Below are 17,292 nucleotides of genomic sequence, written 5' to 3'. Positions count from 1 at the left end.
CCCAGAGTAGGGCTCATGGCCTCTTCCCCCAGAGCCCATCACACAGATGGCCTCAGCAGTGACCTATGCTAATAGACAACAGCAGTTGGTACAGGAGGGCTCAGGAAGGTTCTGCTCCTGCCCTTGGACACTGGGTCAACACTGGGCCTGCTAGGACCCCTTCTCTATAATGGGGTTGGGGCAGGGGCCTGGGAACCACCCAAAGTGATCACGGTCATCCTGTTGTGGAAAGGGGCAGCCAGTGTTCGGCCAGGGAAAGGGACTCCCAAGTGCTTAGTACAGCGCTCTGCATGCAGTAAGCACTTGATAAATGATCGATTGACTGACTGATTGAAATAGAGGATTGGGGCTATCTTCGGACGTTTGGCCTGATCGCTTGCTGGACTGGCTGCTCAAGTAGGAGCACCGGCACCTGGGCCCATCGTCCCCCAGGAGCAATATCCTGAGGGGGTGGCGGTTGGACCCTGGGCCCAGTCTGATGTCTGCATTGACTAAAGGGTCCAGCCCTGAGGCCTCGGCCAACCGTGGGTGAAGGACTCACCTACCCTGGCATACTTATACCAAGTCTGAGAGTCCCCCAGCCGGATGCCTGGCTTGTTTGCCATCGGGAGAAAAATGACCACATCGACCACGCCTGGGGGCTTCACCTGGCCATCAGGTCACCCCCTCCCCTCCCCCTCTGCTCCCTACCCTGATGCCGGCTGCTTTAAATTGCCCCATTCGTCTCCTCCCTCAGTGCAGACTTTAAATTGGCTTCCTGTTTCCCCCTTAGCTCCGGGCGCTAGCAGGGCACTAGCACCTCCTTCCACCCCACCCCAACATTAGGGACATGAAGCCAAAGGAGATGCATCATGAAATTGAAATGAGGTGACTCTGGAAACCAAATCAGTGTTGTTGGCCAGAGCGAGAAATGTTTTGGGGTCAAGGATGGCCCGTGTACTGTGCCGGCCTTGGGGGCTGGCATCACGGATGGGATGGACCTCCAGATCCCTGTCTGTTTGGGAGCTGGGGGTGACGGGTTGGGGCCAAGAGGATCAGGCTGGGGGTCAGGGGCTTGGACACAGGCAGGACACGGGTCAGAAAGACAGAAAGGACTGCGGACATACCTTCACAGCATATGGACCTGCTGGGTCCTCAGCGCAGCTGGCACAGTAATAAATGGCATCTCCAGAGTCACAGCAGGGCTTGTTGCACGTCAGCTGGAAGAGTGACCAGCTGCTCTCATTGAAGCGCAGCCCCTCCTTCTGGACGCGCATGAAGAGGTCCTCACACCTGGCGGCCAGACGGAGCATGGCCTGGCCGTACAGCATCCGGAGCCTGGAGTTCTCCCCTTCTGGGCCACCGGCGGCATGGGATGGCTGCGTGGGGTTGTTCCCGGAAGGCTGGGGGCTAAGGAAACCCGACCTCCCCCGGACCTGGAGGCTGCCTCCTCGGCTAAGAGATCCCGCTGACCCTGGGGCTCCTGCTGACCCTGGGGCTGAGGCCCAGGGACCACTGACCGCGACACTCTTCTCCAAGGACTCGGGTGCAGGGGACTCGGAAGAGGAGGAGGAGCAGGAAGAAGTGGAGGAGGAGGAGGAAGAGAAGAATGAGGGGCGCTGAGGCCCCGGGCTGGTAGGGGGATGAGAGTGCCCTGCCTCGTGTGAGCAGAAGCTGCTGTCTGAGTGACTGAGGGGCAGCTGGGCATTTGCTGTCCTCCGGCCAGGAGATCCCTGGCCCCAGAAAAAGCCATCAGGTGAAGAGACCGTTCGACTCACGGTCTTCTTCTGGGGCAGTGGTGGGGGCTCCAAGGGCTGGTTGGCCGGCCTGGCCTCCGGGGGGGCCTCAGCAGACATGTCTGCAGCCGAGAGATTCTTCCTGCTAGACATAGGTGAGAGAGTGGGCTCGGACGACTGCCCTGAAACACAGAGAGGACAGTAGGTTACGGATCAGTCCCCATGCTCATAGAGAGATCACCAGGTTATGGACCTGACCCCTTGTCCCTACCTTACACCTACACATACTCAGACCACCAGGTTATGGACCAGGAGCCCTGCCCTCAACCCAGCCCACAGAGGCCACCAGATTAAGAAATCAGCCCCCCATCCCCGACCCAGCCCACAGAGAGACCACCGGGTTATGGACCAGGCGCCCTGCCCCTACCTGTCCCACAGAAAGACCACCAGGTTATGGACCAGGTGCCCTGTCCTTGATCCGGCCCATGGAGAGACCAGCAGGCTATGGACAAGGCACCCTGCATTGACCCGGCCCACAGAGAGACGACCGGGTTACCAAGCACCCTGTCCCTACCTTGTGGGCCCCCCTGGCACACACTCAGAAATCACCAGGTTACAGACCAGCACCATGCAGGACAGCAGCCCAGTAGGGTCTTGACTTCAGAGGGGCAGGGACTGAGGAGGGATGCTTGATGTGGAGAAGGGAGGGGAGAAGATGGGTTGAGAAAGGAGAAGGAAGGAAAGCTGGAAAGAAGGGAAAGAGCTCTGGCAAAGGGGGAGTCTTCATTCCAACAGCTCCCCTTCCTGTCTTCTTACCTAAACTGCCTTCCTCCAGACCCTGGTCAGGAGTTGGGAAGGGAAAGTGGAAGTGCAAAGGAAGTGGAAGAAGCAGAAGAAAAAGAAAACGAAGGGGAAGAGGAAGGAGAAGGGAAAGAAGGAAAGGAAGGGGAAGGGAAGGAGAAAGGGCAGAAGGCTCACATCTCTCTTTCTCCCTCCCTGCAGGAGGAGAGTAGGATCTGTGGGTCCAGAGCTGTTGGGATGAAGGCTGCTGGGGGGCTGGGGAGTGGGGAGATGCTGGGGGACAAGATACTCCCAACATTTGGCTCAGAGGCAGCTGGGCTGCAGAGATCAGATGGCGGAAACCCGGGCCATTTCCTGAGTTCACCAATTTTAGTTCACAAAATTAGCCACGGTTGTGGGTTTGAACCTTGCAGTTGGGGCAGTTTGCCTTCTCTGGTGCAGTCAACAGGTCCTTGTTGATGCTCTGTTCAACTCTCAGGAGGAGTGGGGAACCTCCAACTTGCTGGCCCTTTGGCCTTCTGGGAAATCACTCTCCAGTCACCATCAGGACACAGTGACCCTGGAGGGAACAGTCAAGTATGGATGCCATTCTGAGGGGATGGGAGGCGGAGGAGGAGATGGGATAGGAAGGATAAGCTGGTTGCTCAGCATGTTCTGTCTGTTGTTCTAGACGTTTAACTCCCTCCTCAAACTCCCTGTCCCCCAGCAACCCCATCTCTTGCCCCTAGTGACCTGGTCACCTACTTTATTGAGAAAATTGAAAGTCTCAGGCATGATCTCTCTAAATCCTCCCCTGCTCCTCTCTAGTGCCTTCCTCCTCCTGACCCTTCTTCAACTCTCCCATCTTTCCCAGCAGTATCTCAAGAGGAGATCTCCTCCTGCCTTCTCTCAAAATCTACCCCCTTCACCTGTGCATCCGACCCCACCCCTTCATACCTTATTAAAGCACTTGCCCCCTCCCTTCTTCCTACCCTGACTGCTATGTTCAACTGTTCACTCTCCAAAAGCTTCTTTCCCACTGCTTTCAAACATGCTCGTCTCCTATCCTAAAAGACCCCTCCCTTGACTCCTTCCAGTTATTCTCCCATCTCCCTCCTACCACCCTAACCCTAACTTCTCTAAACTACTTCAGCGAGTTGTCTACACCAGCAGTCTCAAGTTCCTATCCTCCATTTCTTTCCTTGAACCCTTCCAATCTGGCTTCTACCCCCTTCACTCCACAAAAACCACCCTCTGAAAGGTCACAAATGATCTCCTCCTTGCTCAAATCAAACAGCCTCGACTTCATCCTAATCTTCCTCAACCTCTCACCTACCCTTGACACTGTCGACCACCCCCTTCTCTTGGAAACATTATTCTACCTCAACTTCACTGACACTGTCCTCTCCGGGTTCTCTTCCTATCTCTCTGGCTGCTCTTTCTCAATCTCTTTCATGGGCTCTCCTCTGTCTCCCAACCCCTAGCTGTGGGTGTTCCTCAAGTTCAGTTCTGGGTCTCCATCTATACACAATCACTTGGAGAACTCATTTACTCCCGTGGCTTCAACTTCCACCTCTTTGTGGATGATATCCAAATCTACATCTCCAGCCCTGATCTGTCTTCCTCTCTGCAGTCTTGCATTTCCTCCTGTCTTCAAGAGATCTCTACTTGGATGTCCTGCTGTTACTTCATCCAAAACAGAACCCTCTATCTTCCCACCCAAACCCTCTCCTCCCCGTGACTTTCCCATCAATGTAGATAGCACCATCATCTTTCCTGCCTCACAAGCCTGTAACTTTGGCGATATCCTTGTCTCATCTCCTTCATTCAATCCACGTATTCAACCTATCACTAAATCCTGTTGGTTCAATCTTCACAACATTGCTAAAATCCACGCTTTCCATTCCATCCAAACTGCTACCCACCTTAATCCAAGCATTTATCCTATCCCACCTGATTATTGTATCAGCTCCCTTGCTGACCTCCCTGCTTTCTGCCTCTCCCCACTCCAGTCCATATTTCCCTCTGCTGCCTGGATCATTTTTCTATAGAAACATTCAGGCCATGTTTCCCCACTCCTCAAGAACCTCCAATGGTTGCTCATTCACATCCGCATCAAACAGAAACACCTTACCATCAGCTTTAAAGCACTCAATAACCTTGCCCTTTCCTACCTCACCTCACTACTCTCCCACTACAATCCAGCCCGCACACTTCACTCCTCTAATGCCAACCTACTCATTGTAACTTGATCCCGTCTATCTCGCCGCCGACCTCTCTTTCCCCTGTCCTGCCTCTGGTCTGCAATACCCTCCCTCTTCATATCCAAAAGACACTTGACAACTCTTCGTATCCAATCGACAATTACTCTCCCCATCGTCAAAGCTTTATTGAAGGCTCATCTCCTCCACGAGGTCTTCCCTGACTAAGCCCTCATTTTCTTTTCTCCCACTCCCTTCTGTGTCCCCCTGATTTGCTCCCTTTGTTGACCCCACCCTCCAGCCCCAGAGCATTTATGCACAAATCTGTAATTGATTTATTGTATAAATGTCTGTCTTCCCCTCTAGCCTGTAAGCTCGTTGTAGGCAGGGAACACATCTGTTATATTGTTATACTGTACTCTCCCAAGCGCTAAGTATAGTCCTCTGGATACAGTAAGTGCTCAATAAATATGATTGATTGATTGATCCTGTCTGCACAGCCCAGAACTTCAGGTTATAGGCTGGTGGCTGCCAGAGGCCCTGAAGTCACTGGACATGCAGACAAACGTGATGTAAAAGGTGTTATGTCAGGCACTCAGCCTAACGTGACTATGTGGGCATGTGTCTACCAACTCTATTGTATTGTACACTCTCAAGCACCTAGGACAGTGCCCTGGGCACATTTAGTGCTCAATAAATACCATTGTTGCTGATGCTGCTAATATCACATGGGTCATTTTGCAGAAGACCATCCCATCTGCCTCTACCCAGAACTAGAGGGCGTCCTTCTGCGGATGGTGGGCGGGGGGGGGAATGACACCTGATCCCCCCTTCCACCTTCCTTGCTCCAGAACCTCTGCACCCCAGCTCCCGGTTCCCCATAAATGCAGGTGCCACTTCCAAGCCGCGACACTCAGTGGTGGGAGCCGAGGCAGAGGAGGAAGCCTGGAATTGGAAATGGAAACACTGGATCCAAAGGAACCCAGAAAGGGGACAGTCCAGCTGAAAATCAGACTGTCCAGCAGGAAACCAGGCCAATGGTCCCCCTAGATTAGAGAGGTCAGTAAATACAGCTTGACCCAACCCACCCCCAACCGGAAACTGTGACTGATAGTTTAGACTAAATGGGTTACGGAAATGCTGATTCTGGGGCCAGCCTCGCTGCTGGCTGGGTCACGGGCTTTCATTGCTGGGAAGGAGAGTCAGCCAGATCCGGAGGAAGTGGTGAGTGATGAGCATGTTGTGGGTGGAAGTGTTTGGGGTGGGGGGAGGTTTGCAGACAGCCTGCAAGGCAGTGGTTCATCACAGTTCGTTGGGTTGGGTTGTTTGGGGGTGAGGGTTGTAGGGGAGTCACTTGGGTGCTCTCGACCTTTCCGCGAAGCCCCCGGGGTGACCTTGGCTCTGAGGAAACCTCTCTCAGCCTGAACACGTCCAAACTTGGGTGTAGCTGAAGGTGAGTGATTTTAACAACGTGGCAAAGTTTGAGAAAATGCCATTTGAGCTACTTTTAAAATTGGGAGGCTATGATGAAAAAACCCCAAAACAAACCCCAACAACCTCACCCATTTCCCTCAATAGAACATAGCTGGCCACTTCCTGGCTCTTCCCCGTAGCCATAACTTGCTGAGTCCAAAACTCCGAAGGTTTGGCTTTCTCAGGACAGAAAGGTAGTTCTCCCTGTCAATGAAACTCAATTTTACCCCTGAAACTTCAGTGGACACGAAACAGCTTCCATGCCCTCACAACAATAATAATAATGATAATATTAAGTGCTTACTATGTGCCAGACACTGTATTAAGCGCTGGGGTGGATACAAGCAAATCGAGTTGGACACAATCCCTATCTCACATGGGGCTCACAGTCTCAATCCCCGTTTTACAGATCAGGTAACTGAGGCGCAAATAAGTGAAGTGATTTGATCAAGGTCACACAGCAGACAAGTGGCGGAGCTGGGATTACGACACATGACCTTCTGACTCCCAGATCCGTGCTCTATCCACTATGTGATGACGCTTCTCTGCCAGAGAATGGCATTTTTGCCAATTTCCTACTACAGTCCAGACTGCTCAGTTTGCTACTCTAATGCCAACTTAACTGACTGTACCTCCATCTCATCTATTTTGCCGCCAACCCCCAGCCCACAGCTTCCCTTTGGCCTGGAACTCCCTCTCCTTTATCTACAACGAATCCCAGCTCTGCCACTTGTCAGCTGTGTGACTGTGGGCAAGTCACTTCACTTCTCTGTGCCTCAGTTACCTCATCTGTAAAATGGGGATTAAGACTGTGAGCCCCGCGTGGGACAACCCGATTCCCCAGTGCTTAGAACAGTGCACTGCACACGGTAAGCGCTTAACAAATACCAACATTATTATTATTATTATTACAACAGTTCACTACTCTCCTCACCTACAAAAACTTCCTAAAATTACATCTCCTCCAAGAGACTAAGCCCAAACAGCATGTCCTAGCGGATAGAGCAAGGGCCTGGGAGTCAGAAGGTCATGTGATCTAATCCTAGCTTCTCCTCTTGTCTATTGTGTGACCTTGGGCAAGTTATTTCACTTCTCTGGGCCTCATTTACCTCATCTATAAAATGGGGATTAGGACTGTGAGCCCCATTTGGGACAGGGGCTCTGTCCAACCCAATTTGTATTCCCCTCAGCACTTAGTATAGTGCCCAGCACATAGTAAGCAATTAACAAATACCACAATAACAATAATTATTATTATTATTATCCATGTAGCTTAGGCATTACAATCTGCACCCTTTATTCATTCATTCATTAATTCATTCAGTTGTATTTATTGAGCACTTACTGTATGCAGAGCACTGTACTAAGCGCTTGGAATGTACAATTCGGCAACAGATAGAGACAATCCCTGTCCAACAGTGGGCTCACAGTCTAAAAGGGGGAGACAGACAGTGAAACAAAACAAGTAGACAGGCATCAATACTATCAAAATAAATAAAATCAAAGATATATACACATCATTAATAGAGTAACAAATAATATATACAAATATACACAAGTGTTGTGGGGAGGGGAAGGGGGTAGAGCAGAAGGAGGGAGTAGGGGGAGAGGGAAAAGGAGGGCTCAGTCTGTGAAACCCTCCTGGAGGAGGTGAGCTCTCAGTAGGGTTTTGAAGAGGGGAAGAGAGTTAGTTTTGGCGGATGAGAGGCGGGAGGGCAAGGGGTCGATGGCGGGACAGGTGAGAACGAGGCACTGTGAGGAGGTTAGCAGCAGAGCAGCAGAGTGTATGGGGTGGGCTGCAGAAGGAGAGAAGGGAGGTGAGGTAGAAAGGGGCAGCATACCAGCGTGAATGGTTTTCCAAACGTTCCAAATCCCAGCTGTGCTCCTGGCCTACTGGGTGACCTGGCCCATGTCCCTTAACCTCTCTGGGCCTTAGTCCCCTGTAAAATGGGGAGAAGTTCTTTGCCTCTCCCTCCCTCCTCCCTCTGAGACTGTGAGCCCACAGGGGACGGGGACTGTTTCCGGTCCGATCACCTTGACCTCACCTCAGCCCTTATGTATTCAATGAGTTTAAGGAAGACTAAATACTGGCACACGTGACTTTCCAGCAGCAAGTCAAAGCCACCTGTCACTGACAGGTCAGAGGTTTCTCTGCTTTTGTTTCTCTTTCAGAAACTCAGACATAATCCCAATGATTCAAAACTAGGCCCAGTCACAGAGGGAGATTTTTCCTGGAACATTAGAAAAGTATTTTGTCAAATGGAGGACAAGGAAGAGGAGGAAAGGAAGCAGGAGGAGGAGGAAGAGGAGGAAAGGAAGCAGGAGGAGGAGGAAGAGGAGGAGGGGAAGCAGAAGGAGGAGGGAGAGGAGGAGGGGAAGCAGAAGGAGGAGGGAGAGGAGGAGGGGAAGCAGAAGGAGGAGGGAGAGGAGGAGGGGAAGCAGGAGGAGGAGAAGGAAGAAGAACAGTCTCTACAAGCAGCTCATAAACAGCTTTGAGGCGGAAGGGAAGGGACAGGAACCTGGCTACCAGGGATGAGACTCTCTCCTCAGTCCACACCCAAGTCTCTGGCTGTTGAGGAACCAGCTGAGGTCCCTGTGTGGTAGAGAGTCTAGTCATGAGACAGTGCAGGCAGAACTGGCTGTATCTTGGGCTGTGCCATCTCTCAGTGTGACCCTTTAGTTCCCTCCTTCAGACTCAGAGCACTTAAGTACATATGCGTAATTTATTTATATTTATGTCTGTCTCCCCCTCTAGACCGCAAGCTTGTTGTGGGCAGGGAACATGTCAACCAACTCTGTTCTACTGCACTCTTCCAAGCATTTAGTACAGTGCTCTGCGCACAGTAAGCACTCAATAAATATGATTGAATGATTGAGTGATCGATGGACTGACTGTAGCAGCCACCGCCCAGGCCGCTGCCCACATCAGACTACCTCCTGCCCTTGGGCAACAACCCTCCCCACAGACAGCCTCTCCCTCAGGCAGCCTCCAACGCCAGGCAGCCTACCACGCTCAGATGGCCTCCCATGCCCAGACAGCCACCAAGGTTCAGTTTCCAACACCAAGCAGCCTTTAGCGTTCCAATGGCCTCCAACCCTTAGTTTCCAACCCCAAGCAGCCCCCCCAATGCTCAGGCAGTTGGGAGGCTGCAGGGAGGAATAATAATAGTAGTAAAAAACAGTAATTGTGGTATTGGTTAAGTGCTTACTATGTGCCAAACACTGTACTAAGCTCTGGGGAAGAAACAAGATAATCAGGTCCCACATGGGGGGTTCACATTCTAAATACTGAATCCCCATTTTGCACAAGAGGGAACTGAGGCACGGAGAAATTAAGTGACTTGCCCAAGGTCACACAGCGTTAAGTGGCAGAGCCCGCATTAGAACCCAGGTTCTCTGACTCCCAGGCCGGTGCTCTTACCACTAGGCCAAGCTGTTTCTCCAAGGAATCTGCAGCTCCTATCGCATGGACAAAATGACAAGACTGATGAGATAACTGCAACCTGCCCCCTTGCAGGCTTGGGTCCAGGCAGCCCCAGATCTGCCAATCTGCCCGGACACTCTACGGTCCAAGTCCTCTCAATGGACGAGTGGGCCACCACGCCACCCTGCACTGTAGTGCTCTGGAGAGCTCTGGAGCTAATGGCTTGATCAACAAAATAAACATGCACCCCTCTGGAAAGGCAACAGCCTCTCTGGGGGTGGGGTGGAGGTAGAGGGTGGACAAGATGAATGTTCTAAATCCTCAGTCTGAGATCACAAGAGCTCCCAACTCCCTCACCTCCTTTAGCTCTGATACTGACAGCAGCAACAACAATAATAACAATAACAATCGTTATTTCTACTATTTTGGTATTTGTTAAGCATTTATTATGTGCTAAGCACTGGGGCAGATTCAAGATAATCAGATGGGAAATGGTCCCTATCCCTCATGGGGCTTGTAGTCTTGGGGGCGGGGGGGGAGGGGGCAAGTACTGAATTCCCATTTTATAGATGAGGAAACTAAAACACAAAGTGATACGTGATTTGCCCAAGGTCACACAGCAAGCAAGTGGCAGAGCCAGGATTAGAACCTAGGCACTCTTGACTTCGAGGCCCTTGCTCTTTCCACTAGGACACCCTGCTTTTAGAGCTCTTAGAGGCTCTGAAACTTATCTCTAAAGAATAGTGTTTCTAGAGGAACAGAATCCCTACCCCCACTGGCCAGAATGCCAAGAAAGGAGTATTTTCTCCCTTACAAAAATCAAAATTATGGTATCATGAAGTGCTTACCAAGGGTCAATCCCTGGAGTAGACACAAAATAATGAGATCAGACAGAGTACCTGTCCTACAGTGGACCTGTGAGTCATACTACACTGTAAGACAGAGACCAAGGATCTTATTCCTATTTTATAGATGAGAGAACTGAGCTCCACAGAGGTACAGTGACTTGCCCAAGAGCCCAAGGCTAGTGGCAGAGCTAGTACTAAAAGCCAGTTCTCTCGACTGACAAGCCTGTGTCCTTTCCACTAGGCCACTTTGCCTCTTCCTTCAGACTACTGGTAATAGGAGCTCTGTAGGCTACAACACTCTGGATCTTGGAGTTAGCCATTTCCTGGGGAGGAAGGAAGGAGGGAAGGAGGGGGAGGATGTGCACAAAGCAGTTGCAGAATTAGCTAATGAGGCAGCTGCAGCTGCAGCTGCTAGGCTGTTCCCTCATGCATTCTTCGGGGGTGGCGGGACCAGCAGTGGCAGTGGCAGCAGCAGCAGGAGCAGCAGCTCCCTCTCGCTCTCCTGCCTCCAGGGCTCAGAACAGTGCTTGGTACATAGTAAGCGCTTAACGAATACTATCATCATCATTATTATTATTACTCAGAAGGATGGTCTTGTGGGCCACCCTCATGTGTGGAAGGTGGGGCTGGGGCCAGGGAAGAGGTAATGCCTCTGCTGCTGCTTGGCAGAGGAAAGAGAGTGAATGATCTAGAAGCTTTCAAGTTCACTGAGGGAAAAGGGTAGTTAGAAAGGACTTTTAAAACTCTCTATCCAAGCCAAAGAATGACTGAGGAGCATTTCTAGAGCCTGGTCTGCCAGGGAATAGGGGGCTGTGGGCTGTGGGCTGCCATCTCCCTCGCTGCCGCCTGCCCCCAGCCTGGTGCTCTCAGTCTCTGGGAATGGAGGAGGGAAAGAGGCCGGAAGGAGATTGGTAGGAAGAGAGGCTCTCCCCACTTCCTTCCTTTCCCTCTCCACTCCCTCTTCCCTTCTCCCTCCGCCCTCAACCTCCCCCCCCTTCTTATCCACTTCCTCCTCTCCTTCCCCTTCCGCTGCCTCTTCTGCCTCTCCCTCAATCCAGAGGTCCTACTGCTTGCTTGAAATGGCAAGAGAAATGATCTCTCAGCCTTTCTACACCACAGAAAGTCAACCAGGAACTACAGTCTGGTCTTTCGGAAGACAAATAACTGCCCCAAGTTTCCTCATCCACCAGGGAGAGAACTCAGAAGTGCCCGCTGGCCCAGAATCCTCAGCAGCCTGGCACCCGCTGGACCCCCGGGAGAGGATTCCCACCAGAGGAATCCTGCGGGGGGAGGGGGGACTCTTAGAAGGGAATTCCTGTGAGGGAACTCCCGTGAAGGGAGTTGGCAGCCAGCTGCCTGGAAAGGGCTGGTCAGGTTGCGGGCCCAGGCCCGGGGAAGGGGTCCTGCTGACAGGGGTGAGATTGAGAAACTGCAGAATCTGTTTTACCTCCGTCACTGCCCGGCCGGCTGTCGGAGTCCACGCTGTCGGTGGAGCCGGGGGCGAAGCAGGCGTGGGTTCCTCGGAAGGTGGGGCTGGGGGTCTCCCTTCTCACTCTCTCCAAGTCAGAGCTGCTCTGGTTCATTTTGAGAAGATGCCTGGGAAAGGCAGAAACAAAACTCTGCTTCATTTTGGGCCCAGGGGATAGGAGTTCCCGGAGAGATGTGGGTCCCTCCCAAGTTGCCCCATTTCCCCTCTCCCCACTCCATACTCCCATACACTAGGAGGGGAGGTCTCAGATTCTAGCCTGGGAGGGGAGGCTCCAGAACCTAGGGCTTCACCCCCTTCCCTGCTCCTTCCTCTACTACCTCCACTCCATCCAACCCGGCCTCTTCTCCTGTCTTCCATTCCCTCCGTTTTTCCCCGACCTCTCCTTCCCGCCACTGCTTCCTTCCATCCCCTTCATCTTCTTCCCCCTCCACGCTCATACCCACCTCTTTAAATTTGGGTTTTTTTCCAACCTGTAGTTTATTCTAGTGTCTTTCTCCCCTTCTAGATTATAAACTACTCGATGGAGGGGTTGTCCCCACTAACTCTACTGCCCTCCCCCAAGTACTGAGTACAATGACCTGCACATAGTGAGTACTCAGTAAATATCATTCACTGATTGACTGTATGACTCCCAGTTCCTTGTGAACATGGCAGAATTCAGCAGCATTAGCCATGGGAGAGGAAACACAAATCGCGACTGGATGTTGTGCAGTGCTGTATCTGAACCGAAAGCCCAACTGAAATCCCAGCTCCTCTAATCAGCTCCCAACCCTGAGCCCTGTCAACTCAACAGCCACCTTGACTCACGGACATATGCCTGCCCTTCCCCAGCACTTGTTCAGTCAACTATTTATTCTGATTACTCTACTGATAAATATTTTCATGCCCGTCTCCCCGGAAGAGTGTAGTAGCAAGAGCATATATTGAGTGGCCACTTGGCAGGGTGCACATACTAGATGCAAGCTTGGGAAGTACAGAATAACAAATGGAAGGCTCTCATGGGCAAGGACTGCACCTGGTAAATCTGTTGTTCTTTCCCAGGCTCTCAGTATGGTGCCCTGCTCCCAGTGGGCGCTCAGCAAATAGCCCTACCATGGAGACAGTCCAACTGCTAACAGGACAACCAGTCTGAGTGTCTGACAGGGACAAACTATAGCTGGATTGGAATTTACCTCGTCTTTCCTCACTCCTTTTTAGATTTCCATTTTGGCCCTGGTTCCAGTGGATTCCTGTTGGCTGGGAATGGGATTCCCTCCTTAAAGACCGTCTCCAAAAATGCCTTTAGCTTCCTAAATCTTCAAGTCATGGGGACAAAGAAAAGAATGGGGAAACAGGAACTGCTGAGCCTCTCTCTCCTGCCTGCTGTGTGCAGGCAAGAGAAGCGCTCCAGGAGGCCCCAGAATGAGCATGACCTTTTGAAAATAGACCTGCAATTCCCAGGTCTGCTCTTCGGCTGGGAGCTGATAGGCAAAGGGCTGTCGGCCGCACGGCCCGCCCAGCGGGAACTCGGAGCTCTATCCACAATAGAGATAAAGAATTCATCAAAGCCATTTGATAAATGTCAAGTCCCCAGATGCCATTACAAAATCCAATGTCTGAGAACTCACATAAACTGCCTCATGACGCAGAAACCACCCCTTCTCTCCTTCTGTTTTACAATAATAATGGTATCAATGTATACTATGTGCCAAGCCCTAGGGTTGATGCAAGTTAATCAGGTCGGACACAGTCCCAGTCCCACTTGGGGCTCACAGTCTAAGATGGAGGGTGAAGAGGTATCTTGTCCCTGTTTTAAAGCTGAGGAAACTGAGGCCCAGAGAGGTTAGTGACTTGCTCAAGGTCATGCCACAGGCAGGGGCAGAGCTGGGAGTAGATTCCAGACCTCCTGACTCCCGGGCCCAGGCTGACTCTCCCTTGGGCCGCTCTATGGGGAGCAAGGCAGTGCTTCTTACTACCAACAAAAAGGAAATTATAAATGCAGCCCAAGAGTTCCCTCCCTCCCTGCAGTCTGACACTAGATTTCCTTCCCTGCTGGTCCACAGATGGAGCCGACTCAGGGGGGAGAGAGAAAGAGAGAGAGAAGGAAGTGAGGTTCAGACAGAGACAGACAAGCAGTTGTGCTGGCAGCTCACAGAATCTCTGAGACATTGCCGGCACCACTGAGGGATTGCAGGGTGGTTGTCCCCTAACCCGCCATCTCCCACCATAACAAGGTCCTTCCACAGGCTTCCAGAGCCTTCTCTATCCTTTGTTGGGGCGAAGCTCAGGGGAAAATGGGCAGGAAGAACCTTCTGCAGACTTCTGCACTGGGAGGAAAATGCCTTCTCTGAAAGCTCCCCCCTGGCTTTGCAATGACTAAAACCCACAGTCTTCAAGGGGGCATGAGGAGATCTGAAACTTTCTGCAGGTGGACAAGCCACAGTCCCTACCAGGGCCGATGGCTGCAGGCAAGGATTGGCCCACTCACACATGGCCGGTCATCACCACAGCCGTCGGTGGGATTTTCCAGCCTACAGATCTGACCGACGAAGAAACCGGAGTCTCCAAATACAGTACGGCACTTAGGAAACTGCTAGACATGTAGTTGGTGCTTAACAAATACAATAATCATAATAATAATAATTATAATTTTATAATAAGTACAGCAGTTTAGGCCCAGACTGAAACCCAGACGCTCGGCTCCCTGACTGAACAGGCACAAACTTGAACTCGGACTCTCTGCCCCGACAACCACACACACACTGGAACCTCTGCTTCCCCACTGACCATGCACAAACTTGAACCCAGACCATCTGCCCACTTCATTTACCATGCCTAGACTCAAATCCAGAACCCTTGACCCCTGCAAGAGAGTCTCTTATCTTGGTCGTGTAATGCCAAGAGGCATTTTGGAAATCTGAAGGAAACTTTCCAAGAGGAAGAACATTTCCCCTTTTGCTCTTCCAAAGAGTAAATCAGAGAAATCCAGTTGTATTTCAGATAGTTTAAAGAGTGCTGGCCCGAAAATCCAGGAAGCCACCCAGAATCCCCCAGGCAGTCCAGTTCACCTTTTGCAGGTGGCAGGAAGACCCCTTACCACACTGAGCTCTGGCCTGAGGTGGGCTCTCTTCAGCTGCATCCATCTGGGGGGCCTCCTTCAGGGCCTTGTCTGCTGAGCCTGGCCCCAGACCCCATTGAGGATTGGAGACCCTGCCCCAGGGACCCCGCCGCAAAGATCTCACTATAGGGACCCCATTGTGGGGAATTCAGACTCCACAGAGCTGCTTTAAAATAAGATGGGGAGAAACAGGAGAGCATCACACGACGACTGGCCAAAGTGATGAGGAGGTGGGAGGGGGTCTCCTAACCATATGAAGGTCTTTTCAGGGGAGGGTGCTGGCCAATTGTTCTCTACTTCCACCAATGGCCAAGAAGAGGAAACAGGCAGGAATTAAAGTTGGAGAAATCACATTTGCATGTGAGGAAGGACTTCCTGGCTAGTGAGAGGACAGAAGTTGGAAGGGGTCAGTGGAAGTGGGGAGGAGGGCGGGGGAGGGAGAAGGAGAAAGGGGGGAGGGGTCTCTGTTTGTGGAGACCTCTAGAGAAAGAGCTCCCTCTGCCAGCCAACCTTGGGTGTGGGTCTCAGGCTATGGAGAACTGGGCCAGAGAGTGCAGAAGACTCTGTGCAAAGCTGAGGGGTGATATGTGGTTGATGCAGCCCTCCTGCCTGGGGCACAGTAACACTGTCTGCCAGCCCCACCTTTAGATGGAGGGACATTCTACACACAACCACAGTCCAAGGTTAAGGACTGGGACTGGGCCGGGGCCGGGGCAGGGTGGGATTGTACTAGGGCTGGGTTGTGCTGGGGGTCGGAAGGTCAGGGATTGTAAGGAGACAGTGAGGGGAGGCAGAGGATTCCCTGGTTCTGACAGCTGACCTCGTTCTGCATGGAGCAGCCTCCTGTTGAACCTGAAGATTTTGCCAATTCAAATCAATCTATCAATGGTATTTATTCATTCATTCATTCAGCTGTATTTACTGAGCACTTACTGGGTGCAGAGCGCTGTACTAAGCGCTGGTACTGAACACTTACTTTGTGCATAGCACTGTACTAAGCACTTGGGAGAGTACAATACAGGAGAATTAGCAGGCACATACCCTGCCCATAACGGGATTACAGAACCAGGTTCCAAAACTATATCTAGATCCTGGTCCAGAAATCCACAGACAAAAACAAATAAATCATCCAGGTCCAGACACCCTCCCTACCACTGCCACCACTATATCGAGATTTGGCTCCAGACCTAAAACCTGGATTCGGATCCAATATCTAGTTCCCGATCCAGAATCCAGGTCCCCAAACATTTTTCCACTGGAAAATTTCCTACAAACTCTAGCCTTCTCAGTGCAGGCTTGGTCATTGCTTTTGCAGCAGGGAGGCATGGGCAAACACATTTTCAGGGGCCAATAATCCAAGTGCTCCCCCAAGCCCTTAGTCCAGTGCTTTGTACCCAGTCAGCACTCAATAAATACAATTGATTGATTGAATGAATGAGGCTTCATTTTGACAGGGGAACATGGTCTACTACGGTACTTATTAAGCGCTTCCTGTGTGCAGTGCACTCTACAGGACGATGAGCACAGCAATCCCTCTTCGACACTTGGAGAGGCTGGATGGTGGCAGGAGCAGTGGTCTTTATGAAGCACTTGCCTTGTGGGAACCCATCTCTCCCCCCTTCCGCACCCGTCTCCTGGACCCCAAAAGAGGCATTGGCAAAAAGAGCATCAGGAAGACTCCCAGAAGGCTCTGGGGTGGGGATCCAGGATGAGGCCTCCCACAGACCCCAGCAGCACAACCTGGGGAGAAGCCGACATGTACCTACCAGATCACAGGACTCTGGTCCACCAGAGGATCACCTCAGAGAAGCAAGGATGCGTGGAGGGGCTCGGTCCATTGTGCTATGCCTTGCAGTTTGTGTCCTGTGACCTGGGCCCTGCCAGAGAGCCAGAGGACCTCTGGAGAGCACAGGGGTGAGAAGCGGCAGGCCACAGGAAAAGACCTGAACAGAAAGCCTTGCCACCAGGGTCCTCAAACGGCAGTTCTGGTCCCTCAGCCCTGACTGCCTTTCCCATCCATCGTGGATGTGGACGTGGAGGTGGGCAGGGAATGAAGGCCTGGTCGATAAGAAGGGCGGAACCCCAGGCCCACAAGGCCACCGCCCAGGCGGAAGACCAGGCAGAGGGCTGCCCTGGCGTCTCGGGACTGATGTGGCACGGTCATCCTGAATCCTGAAGAGGAGAGGTTTTTCCCAAGAGGAGGCTAGGATTTTCCTGGACCCCAAAAGACCCATTGGGTGTGAGCAGGGAATACGGCCCACCAAC

The 17,292-nt window shown here is 51.9% G+C and overlaps 1 protein-coding gene across 2 annotated transcripts in view; it reads right to left on the bottom strand.

The window, feature by feature from the left end:
* PRAG1 (PEAK1 related, kinase-activating pseudokinase 1) overlaps window positions 1-17,292 on the bottom strand; it is a 33,332-nt gene that overhangs the window by 2,971 nt on the left and 13,069 nt on the right. For both annotated transcript variants that reach the window (XM_029073934.1, XM_029073933.1), the window contains exons 4-5: window positions 11,889-12,037; window positions 1,107-1,897 (exon numbers count right to left, since the gene is read on the bottom strand). In XM_029073934.1, the coding sequence (XP_028929767.1) occupies window positions 1,107-1,897; window positions 11,889-12,037 (940 nt within the window). The remainder of the gene's footprint in view (window positions 1-1,106; window positions 1,898-11,888; window positions 12,038-17,292) is intronic.

The sequence above is a fragment of the Ornithorhynchus anatinus genome, chromosome 10 (genome assembly GCF_004115215.2).
Source record: "Ornithorhynchus anatinus isolate Pmale09 chromosome 10, mOrnAna1.pri.v4, whole genome shotgun sequence".
Lineage (NCBI taxonomy): Eukaryota > Metazoa > Chordata > Mammalia > Monotremata > Ornithorhynchidae > Ornithorhynchus > Ornithorhynchus anatinus.
This window is presented reverse-complemented; position numbering and strand designations above follow the sequence as displayed.